The following is an 11391-nucleotide window of genomic DNA, read 5'->3' on the forward strand; positions in this document are numbered from 1 at the left end:
CTGACCCACAGGCTCACGGGGGGATGAGGAAGGTTCTGCTTATAAAGCATAAAAATGGGGCATGGCTTACGGCCCAGGTTCCTAACCTTTGTCCTTACGAGATTGCACAAAACACTCAGTTTCAGGGCAAAGTTCATGCTCCATTCACACGGGAGGTCATCTCGTATGTTTTTTTGAAAGGAGTAGTATCTGGGAGCAGAGCTGCCAGCCAGAGCATTTTCCTATGTACATAGTACAATTCAAACACAAATTCATTCTGGACACTTTGGACCTGGGTATCAGAAGGTATTGGAAGGTATCAATGCAAATGGAGGCTGCAGCCAAGAAATCAACAGAAGGCTGAGACTCGGAAGGGCAGCAATGGAAGGATTAGTGAAGATCATCAAGAGCAAAGTTGTGTCATTAGAGGCCAAGGCTAAGATCATCCACACCCTCACATGCCCAATGGCTATGTATGGATGTGGACGTTGGATAGTGAAGAAGGCTAATGGAGAAAAAATTTAGTCATTTGGAATAAGATGTTGGAGGAAAGCTCTATGGATACCCTGGACCACCAGAAAAATAAACAAGTGGGTCTTGGAGCAAATTAAACCTGACACATTGAGGGAGGCAAAAATGACAAAACCGCAGTTGTCCTACTTTGGGCACATAATGAGAAGGCAGAGTTCTTTGGAAAAGAGAATATTGCTGGGAAAAAAGAAAAGGCAGCAGGAAAAAAGGAAGACCAAACATGAGATGGATTAGCTCCATAAAAGAAGCCATAGACATGAGTCTACGGGAGCTGAGCAGGGCTGTTGAGGACAGGACATTATGGATGTCACTAATTCATAGGGTCATCAAGCGTCGGAGCCCACTCAACAGCACATAACAACATTAGAAAGTAGCTTGAAAATGGGATTCCCAGGTTTTTTCAAATGTTTTTATTGATTTCAGAGAGAGGAAGGGAGAGGGAGAGAGAGATGGAAACGCAATGATGAGAGAGTCATTGATCAGCTGCCTCTTGCACGCCCCCTACTGGGGATCAAGCCCAAAACCTGGGCATGTGCCCCAACCGGGAATCGAACCACGACCTCCTGCTTCATAGGTCAATGCTCAACTGGGCAGAAAGTGGGATTCCCTTTTGGTGGTAGTAAAGTCCACTTTTCCTAGAGTTTTCCAAGGGAACTCATAGAATCACCAGAAGCATGAATGGTAAGAGCTTAAAAGAGGAGAAGATGATATTGTATTTTCTCTTGTAGCTGTGAATTATTAGTTAGGACAACTATTTTCCTGTCTCCTCGCTGCTGAGAACTTAACGTAAAAAATAAAGACTTTGCAAAAGACGACATACTGTTCGAAGAGAATAGAAACAAGGAAGGCCAGCAAGCAATCTTTGCCTAAATGCCAAATATTTGCTATAGTTGTCCCCACAAAATCACTTTAATGTCATTACCATTAGATTTTAGTTCAGTTGAGCTTCGTGACTATATCCCAAATTGCAATTCAAGCTTGAATTCAAGGGGCCAATATTTAGGAGGAAAGGGGAAGCAACTCAAGAGAAATGGGCACCTTGAAGTCAATTAAGACAGCCTCCACTGCTGGCCAGGATGGGGTAAAAGGAACCAGATTACCCTTAACAACTAGAACCTTACCATGAACAACTAGTGAAGCAGGCCAACTATATGAAACGGAAGCATTCAGACATTGGGGACAGGTAGAACAGGACCCAGACACAGGTTGGCAGTCTCTCTGAGTTGAGGAGAAAGTAGTTTGGAGTTTGAGAAGGTCAAGGGAGCAAAACATTGAGGATCTAACTGTCAGAGAGAATGGAGCTACGGGGAGGGGGGGGCAGGGAGCAAACCTATGGAAAATTAACTTAAAATGGATCATAGAACTAAATATAAAACCTAAAACTAGAAAACTGCTAGAAGAAAATATAGGAGAAAAACCTTTGTGACCTTGGGTTGGACAAACGTTCCTTAGATAAAACACATAAAGCACAAACCATAGGGAAAAAAATTGACAAATGGTCTTCATGAAAATAAAAAACCAGTGTCTTCAAATGACACTTATGAAATGAAAAATGAAGCCACAGAGGTGTAAACTATTTGTGAGACACTTGTCTGATAAAACACGTTATCTTGACTATATAAAGAACCTTTAAAATTCAATAAGACTTAATGTTAAAATAATAATAGTAAGCAAAATATTTAAACAGATATTTTATCAAGGAAGACTTAATGATAGGTAGTAAGGACATGAAAAGATGCTTAATATCCTTAGTCATTAGAAAAATGTAAGTTAAAGCTGCAATGGAATACCATTGTACATTTACCAGTATGCTTAAAACTTAAAAGACTGACAATACCAAGTGCTGGAAAGGAAACACCTAGAAGTCTCATCGAAATTCTGAAAATAATTTGAAAGACTTAAAAAAAAAAAAAAAGTTAAACATTCACTGACAACATAACCTGATAATTCCACTCCTAAGTATTTGCCCAAGATAAATAAAAACAGACTCAGCACAGAAGTTTACACATGAATGTTTATAGCTGTTTTATTAATAAAAGCCTCAAACTGGGAAAGAACCCAAGTGTCTGGCAATTGCTGAATGCCTGAACAAATTGTGTTATAATCATACAATGAAACACTACCTAGTAATAAAAAGAAACCAACTGCTGATATAGGTACCAACATGAATGAGTTAAAAAGCATTATGTTAAAGTGAAACTACACTCAAAAGATTACACAAGGTTTAATCCATTTATATGATACTTTTAAAAAGGCAAAACTAGAGTGACAGAAGTTCTGTCATTTCTGGGAGTCAAAGGGTGGCTGGAAGTAGACACATGGAGATGGGTCGAGAGGTAACTTTTTGAAGTGGTGAACATATTTATTCTATGTTATGATTGTGATGGTTGTTACATGGCTGTATACATTTGTTCAAAACTCATTGACTTGCACTCTCAAAATTGCTGCATTTTAATGTATGTAAATTATATCCGGGTAAAATTGATCCCCCTGAAACACAAGATACATAATAGGATATATGATATGAGACCATCCGTATTAAAGAAAAGGAAAGAAAAAGAGACAATTTCAAATATATGAACACACACATTTTTGCTGGAATGGGCACGAAAGGTCTCAGGAAGCACACGCATAAAAATTCTAGCATAAATTGCATCAGCAATTAGAGATGGGGTGTCTGAGGGAGTATGATGGGGGAGAGACTCTAGCTTTTGTACCTTTCAAATTTTGAACCATGCAAACAATTAACTTATTCAAAGCTAGGAGAAAAGACAGTTGGGCTCCCAAACCTGCTTCTCTTCGATATGACTTGAGCCACAATCCTGTTTCTGTGTGAGGGAGTCTCTTTTTTACTCACAATTTCCTCCTTCCCCTAGTTTAAAAATCACAGACTTGTCTAATAGTATGTTCACTATATACTTCAGAGAACGTGAGAATAACTTAAATTTAAGATGTGAGAGGGGGTCCCCCATGGGAGGGAAACTATTTAGCTATAGGGGAGAAAAAATCTTCCACACACAGCAGGTTAGAACCAGTGGGGGCTTTTGGGCTCAACTCATTTCAACCGTTTTTATTCATTTACAGGTGAGAAATTTAATGCCCAGAGAGCGTAAGTGACTGCCCCAAAGTTTCACGGTTAGTCAGTGTCTGAATCCAGATGGGGACCTAGCTCTTAAGTCCTATTACAGAGATAATATCAATAAAGCAGGTGACCTAACAGAGCATGATTCAAAGTAAATGTTCAGTAAATATGCATTTCCCCTTCTCTTTTCCCCCTATTTCTTCTCACCAGCTGGCTTGTATCAGGGCTCACCATCTACTCAACCCCACCTCAAATATCAATGAATACAGGGACATAGAGGCCTTTAGTTAACAATGACCACGTTTCCCAGACAACACTAATAAGCTTTCCCTTCAGAAAAGAACTGCTCTTCCCATTACCAGATCAGCTTCATTCAATTCGACCAATGTCCCTGAGCCCCGACTGTGGGCCAGGCTCTGTGCTAACGGTGGGTATACATGCACAGATAAGCAAGATGTGGCTGGAGAGCACTTCCCCTGGGGAGCTCAGTCTAGCGAGGGATGGGGTGGTGGTGGGGCACCCTTACCCAGATGATTGCACTATCAGGTGACAAGCCCCAAGACAGAGGGAAGCGCTGAAGCAGTATCCCTCAAACAACCTGGAGGTTCAGAGACGGCCTCCCAGGGAACATAATTCCAGAAAGAAAAGAAGGAGTTGGTCTGATGACAAAGCGGAGGAGATGCTATAAGCAAAGGGATTGCCATGGGCAAAGCCATATGAGGCAGAACTGCATCTCATTTGTGGGGAGCTCAGCATTCCTGGGGCATAAGGAGTGAGACTAAGGGTGGTGGAAGATGGGACCAGAGGTAGAGAGGCTCTCGGGTTGTTAGGGACAAGACATGAGGCCTTGCATATGATGCTCAAGGGTGAACCTGACGGTGTTGGCGATGGGCCAGGCTTCAAGCAGGGTTAAGTATCTGATTTACAATTTTGTTCCAAGGGATGGCCTTTACTCCAGTAGGTGGGTGAACATTTTCTGAGAGTTTAGTTCACTTTGACCAACATTTACAAAGCCCCCTGTGATAAGCCCAGAGCCCCATAGGACACTGAGCTGCAGAGATAAGCAACGCGTGGTCCCTTCCCTCAAGGAGCTGACATTCTGGTGACTTATCCTTTAAAAAATGGGAGTCCAGGAAAGGATCCGCCATGCAATTCACTATTCTAACACTGTCCCCCATCCCCAGTGTTCTGATCGGCAGCCCCAACCCAGCCAGCTGATGTTCTCTTCCCTCCCTTTCTCCTGGTCACTGTGTTTGGTTTGCCTTCTATGACTATTGACAGAACAGTATTTGCTCAATTATACTGATGCAGAAAAACAAAGGCAGGCCCAGGAACAAGACACATTGAGTTAGCTGTGGTGACACTGTTACCACAGGCAGCTCCTTGAGCTGTTTAACACCGACTGCTAGGTGAACCCTCAGGTCCTTTAACTGGGACATCCCTTCACAGCTCAACCAATCAAATTAAGCTCTCAGAATACTGACTTTCTGCCCAACTTCAGGATGATGCTAAGAGCGTGCCAGGCGTGCTCATCAATGTCTGAGAACTAACAAGATGACGATACACACGCACCGCTGAATTCCCACAGAACCCCTTGAATTGGTTGGGAAATATGGATCCAGCGGTGTCCAGATGTTCCGATCAACCCAACTCAGTCCTACCTTCAGGGGCTGGGGTGGATCAAAGAGAGCCTCCCTCCCCAAAGCTATGTCCAACCAGAACTGGTACATTTAACCTTATTTTGGAAAAGGGGTCTTTGTAGATGTAATTAAATTAAGGATCTTGAGATGCAATCTTCTGGATTGGATTGGATTGGATTGGATTGGATTGGATTGGATTGGATTGGATTGGGTCCTAAATACATTGGCATGTCTTTATCAGGGAAAAGAAGGGAAAGGAGATGAAGGGAAAGCTTTGTGGTAATGGAGGCAGCGATGGGAGTGATGCAGCCCCAAGCCAAAGAATGCCAGGAGCCATCAGAAGCTGGGAGAGGTAGGAAGTCTCCCCTAGAGCTGTCAGAGGGAGTGTGACTCTGCCAATACCTTGACTTCAGACTTCTGGCTTCTAGAACTGTGAGAGAATAAATTCCTGTTGTTTTTAGCCATAAAATGTGTGGTCATTTGTTACAGCAGCTCTACAAAACTAATATAGGGGACTTGGAGCACCACTCTCATTACTGCTGCAAGCCACTGCCTCAATGCCGTGAGGATCCCTGGGTAATGTATTCCCTCCTCCACCATTCAACCCTCACGTAAGTAGCCATGGACCATGGATACGAGAATGGATAAGAGGCAGGCCCTCCTTCAAGAGTGCATAGCTAGAGGGAGAGATAGAGACATTAAGAGGTAATTATAACATTAAGTGCTATGGGCTGTCTTGTGTCTTCCCGGTATTCATATGTTGAGTCACAATCCCTAGTACCTCAGAACGTGAATTTGGAGACAGGGTCTTTAAAGAGGTAATTAAGTTAAAATGAAATCATTAGGGTGGGCCTTAATCCAACATGACCGGTGTCCTTATAAGAAGAGGAGAACAGGACACAGACACACAGGTGAAGGACCATGCAGAGACACTAGAGAAGATGACCCTCGGTAAACCAGGAGAGGCCTAAACAGAAACCAAGTAGGACATACACAGAAGGCGTAAGTACCCGGGTAGGGAAGGTGGGATACATCACACAGATAGATAACATTGAGGGTCCATGGACCCTCATGAGATCATCTTCCACAAAAAATTTGCATATAATTTTGCATATTCATGAACATCTAGCACCCCAGGATGCCAATATAAAAAAAGTCCTGGATTGGGAGGCTGCAGTCCTGGCTTGCTCCTAATTCACAGGCATCCTTGGGCAAATTCCTTAACTCCTCTGTTTTTGATTTTCTTGTCATAGCTCTACAATTCTGTGACTTCTTTAATTGATAGCACTAATTCACAGAGCCAACTAGTTCATAGGGGCACCTAGGAAATTGTTTTGAATAAAATTGGGACTTGTTGGTGTTTCTAGCACCCTAGTTAAAAAGAAATTATGACAAGAATAGAAATCTTTGTTCAAACCTGCCCATTGTTCCATTTCTATATGCTCCCTTGGCTCCAGGAAAGGACAATTGGGTACATACAACAGGCTCAGACTTGCACCTGCTCACAAATATTTCCAAGGACATGCTTTAACATGTCCTTATTACTGGCATTAGAGCAGGGTGTTCTAGGGACCATGGACCAGGAAAACCCTTTCAGGGCTCCAGCTATTTCCAGACATCTAAATGTGCAACGTCTGAGTAGTCCAGCCAGGTAAGCCAGGCCATACAAATTCTTTTTTATTGGAAACTATACTGAAACAACCTCAATCCAAACTTTGGGCTGAATCCATATATCTCCCCAATATAAATAACTGGATATACATACATACACTATGTAGGTCAACATCATACTTGCTAACTTTTTCCAGAAATTTGACTGTATGAAGCCAGAGAGCTACATATTTGGACATATCCAAATAGTTGAGTGAAAAAATAACTTAAACATACATATTCTTTTTATACTCAATGTATATCTGAACACTTGGGCTAATCTTAGAAATGAAGCTTGGTGGATGTGTTTGGTCCTGCTCTATGGGGTAAATGGAAATGCTTTTTAATTTGCTTACACGGTGCTTTGCTCAGGACATTCTATTACCCCTCAGGATGAAGTCCAGGTCCCCCAGTTTGCCATGAAAGATTTCCCTCCTAGTTCTCCAACCTCACTGTTCTGTGCTCACTGCCACCACTCCAGCCTCACCTGCTGCCACCTCACCTCCCTCCCTTGTCCCAGTCCAGCCACACTGCCTCCTTGTTCCCTGGCTCACCAGCACCCGGTCCTATTGTGAGAAGATGAATGACCGCTCCCAAAAATCCTCGGAATCCATGAATGTTACTTTTTGTGGCAGAAAAGGCTTTGCAGAAGTGATTAAGACTCTTAAAACGGGAAGATTACCCTGGGTTATCCTGGTGGGCCCAAACTAGTTGCCAGACTCTTTATGACAGGGACACAGGAGAGTGTGATCAGAAGAAGGCAAAGCAAGGATGGAAGCAGGGGGAAAGGTGATACGGTGAGGGCATGAGTGAGGAGCAGGTGGGCCTCTGGCAGCTACAGGTGGGAAGGAAGCAGATTCTGCCCTGGAGCTCATAGAAGGAACAGCCCTGCCGACACTTGATTTAGCTCCACAAAACTCATTTCAGATTTCCAGCCTCCAGGACTGTAAGAGATTGATGTGTGTTGTTTTGAGCCACTAACTTTGTGGTAGTTTGTTGCGGCAGCAATAGGCAAATAATCACCCCATCATTCTGTTTTATGTTTCCTTATGGCACTATACCATTGGACATATTTGGTATTTACTTATTTGTTTATTTGTCCATTGGTTGTCACTGCCCCTAGAAAGTGAAGTGCATGGAGCCAGGACTTTCTTCATGATTGTAAACCAGGGCTGGGCACAGTAACTATCTGCTGAATGCATAAATAAAGGATATGTTTTAATTAAGTATTTGGCCAATACCCTGAAATGGTTGAGCCTCAGTAAAATGTTGGCTGGATATAGAGTTACAAGCCTGCGTGACATTTTCACTGACTGAAAACAGGTGGGAACATACATAAGTGAGTACAGGTGTAGACACAGCCCACAGGGTCTACACTAACAGCCTGGGAGAAGAAACCCTAGGACTGTACAGTAACAAGTCCCACTAGGAGGGTGGTGAGCACGCCTGAGCCCTGTCATATTTGGGGGTTCCAACGTCTGCTCTGGGTTGCTGGGAAGAGGAGGTGCCTGAGCAGGTTACACTCAGGCCCTCCACTTCCATGAAAATAGAACAGCCCTTTTTACCCATTTTCATATGTCATGTTTCCATGCAACATACTAAGACCTGCAGAGGGGATGTGGGCTGAAGAGCAGGGATCCTAACTGCCCCTCTTAGTGTTGAGTTCTGCTGAATATCTTTAAAAGGAGGCCACACACAGGAGCTGAGGTCGATGGTGCACTCTATAACATCTTGGTTAACATAATTATACTAAAAAGAATGGAAACTTAAAAAGTTAGTCAAATCCAACATTTGCTTTATGGTACTGCAGATCATAAATAACTTAGGAATCACACTTTGCTGCTCTGCAGTTCTTCCTGTCACCGGTACCAGGTGGAGATGCCAGTACCTCTTTTCCCCCCTGACTTCTGTTTGGTTCAACACCAGCGACAGGCTAATTTCTGTTGAAAGCAACACTTGGACAAATTTATAAATAATTGTCTTGGTGCCAATGGTGATGATGATTGGCTGTTGCATGAAGTTGCAGGAATGTAGCTGTCTCTCCTGAGAACAAATACACCTAGTCCTCACTTTCAGACAATGGGCTCTTCTTGGAAATGGATACATCGTGGATGTGGACATGGGGCTGGAAGGCTGCTGGAATGCACCTGAGCCAAGGTCCTCCCCCTCCCAGAACACCTAGAACACTTGGCTTCCTCCTCTATTCACCAAACTCAGCCACGTGATCTGCCTCCTGCACCCACTGCTTTCTTGAGAGCGAGGGCCTTGTCTTTCCCCTACAAATGCTCAGTGGGTTACCTAAGTATGAGCCAAACACTCTGTTAGTTGCTTTTTAAGAAGACCTTGTGGTAGAATAAAGGAGACACAATTTACACACAAAACCACTAGGGAAAAGTACAGAGTAGAAAATAATAATGCATTAAATTTGTAAATAAAGTATATTTCACTAGAGGAGTTTTTAGAAGCCAAGAAGGGGAGAAATGAGAGGAACTGGAGTTTTGTAGGTTAATAATCATTTTTATTAGCAAAAAATAGCAGTGTTACTAATATATTGTCTTCATATTTTAAAAAAGCATGTAGCCCTAGCCGGTGTGGCTCAGTTGGTTGGGTGTGACCCCATGCACCAAAAGGTTGCCAGTTTGATTCCCCTTCAGGGCACATGCCAGGGTTGTGGGCTCCATTCTAACTAAATAGGGGGCATGCAGGAGGCAATCTATTGATGTTTTGCTCTTGCATCAATATTTCTCTCCCTTTCTCTCTCTCTAAAAATCCTCTCTCTCTAAAAATCAATAAAAAATATTTTTTAAAAATAAAAATGCATGTAAATATGAATATTGTGGGGGATGAACGTCGGGGAAATGTTCTCCCATGTCGATTAATTAAGATGATTTTCTCAGTTTTGAAATGCTTTTTATGTTTTAATAATATTCATAGCCATAATCTTTATTACAAATCAGTCTAATACAAAGATCACCAAAGTTCTTTGCTTAAATACCATAAGCGTTAAACATTAACACTGATAATTAGTGTCTTAATACCACTGAAACCATTTCACTTCATCCATTATTTTAGTTATATTGGTACCAAAAGGGCAAGCTCGGTGACAGAGGTAACATTTATTGACCATCTATCTGAAGTCCCTGTGACCTTAGAAACGTTAAGAAGGAAAGTCCAGCACCTGACTGCAGATTTCACTTTCTCTCACAAGCTTTGGTTTTGTTTTTAAAAATCATGCTGATGAAAGAAATTTAACAAACAGAAAAAGATACTTCGCGTCTGTCACAAGGTAAGGATTTGAGCAGCAATTTCTGCTGACTCCTAGGTGAACTCTTAAGAAATGCTTTGCCCATTGTATATAACAGTCAATTACTAGACACACACTTCAAATGCACCTTCCAGTTCCTGCAGCTCTGAGCCATCTCCGGGGAACCCTGATTCAATCAGCCCGACTCATGACTACGTATTGAGATCAGAGGACCCTGACACCACGCATCTTTCCCTGGTCACTCAGAGCAAAATGAAACGCCAGTGATGCCACCTGCATGTGCAGGTGTGCCTGTCAGCGGCAGCCCTTACCTTCACAAAGAGGACGATCTCTGGGTCCATGGAAGCTGCTTTCTTTTCTTCGAAACCATCGTCAGCAGCAGAGTAGCAGGTGAGGAAGTATTCACTGCTCTCCTGGGTGGTGTAGCCTGAAGGAGAAGGTGGGTTCTCCCCCATCAAGCCTCTGTTCTCCCGTAGCTCTTCTGGGCTAGTCTCCTGGTCCTGAGTTGGTGAGTGTAATTCTTCCATCCAGATGTCCCTGCCCTCCTGGGACTCACCTGGCTGAGGATCCTGGGCCTCGGGACAGACCTCATCAGGCAGGAGGTAGCCCTCTGCTTCTGGCTGGGAAAAGGCCAAGCCGTTCTCCTCGCTCTCAACAGCATCAACTGATACAGGGTCATATTCATGGGTTTCCAGCCAAGTGGCATATGAATTGTTTTCGGACCCCAAGCCTTCATGGATGGTATCGTAAAGGCCACCTTCATTTTCTGCTGCCTCTTCTGGAACCTCATACAGCCTCTCTCTTTGGATTGTGTCATACGTGGAGTTGTCTTCGTCATTCATGTTTGCTATCTGATAGATCCTTTTGCACGCAGACCTGAGTAGATCCAAAAGTGGGTTAAGGGATAGAGGATGCTGCACTGCCTTGCAGGGGACTCGACGGGCTTTTGAAATGCAGAAACTAGCAACAGCTATCAATGACAGGTCTCTAACAATCATTTACCAGAGACTGTAATCAGCAAACCACAAGTCCATTGGCCACAAGATAAAGCTTATACGCTCAGTTAACCCCTTCACTCCTAAGAGTATTTTCTTTTCTTTTAAAAAAAATATATCTTTATTGATTTCAGAGAGAGGAAGGGAGAGGGAGAGAGAGAAACATCAATGATGGGAGAGTGGTCATTGATCGGCTGCCTCCTACACGCCCCTGACTCTGGGATCAAGCCCGCGACCTGGGCATGTGCC

The 11391-nt window shown here is 43.2% G+C and overlaps 1 protein-coding gene across 1 annotated transcript in view; it reads right to left on the reverse strand.

Moving 5' to 3' along the window:
* The window catches only part of CLIC5 (chloride intracellular channel 5), a 140900-nt gene extending 129804 nt beyond the window's left edge, over nucleotides 1–11096 (reverse strand). Inside the window, exon 1 of the mRNA XM_081140729.1 lies at nucleotides 10459–11096. Within this exon, the coding sequence (XP_080996855.1) occupies nucleotides 10459–10989 (531 nt within the window). The 5' untranslated portion in view covers nucleotides 10990–11096. The remainder of the gene's footprint in view (nucleotides 1–10458) is intronic.
* Between the last annotated feature and the right edge of the window lie 295 nt (nucleotides 11097–11391).

The sequence above is a fragment of the Miniopterus schreibersii genome, assembly GCF_964146895.1.
Source record: "Miniopterus schreibersii genome assembly, chromosome: 6".
NCBI classification, from domain to species: domain Eukaryota; kingdom Metazoa; phylum Chordata; class Mammalia; order Chiroptera; family Miniopteridae; genus Miniopterus; species Miniopterus schreibersii.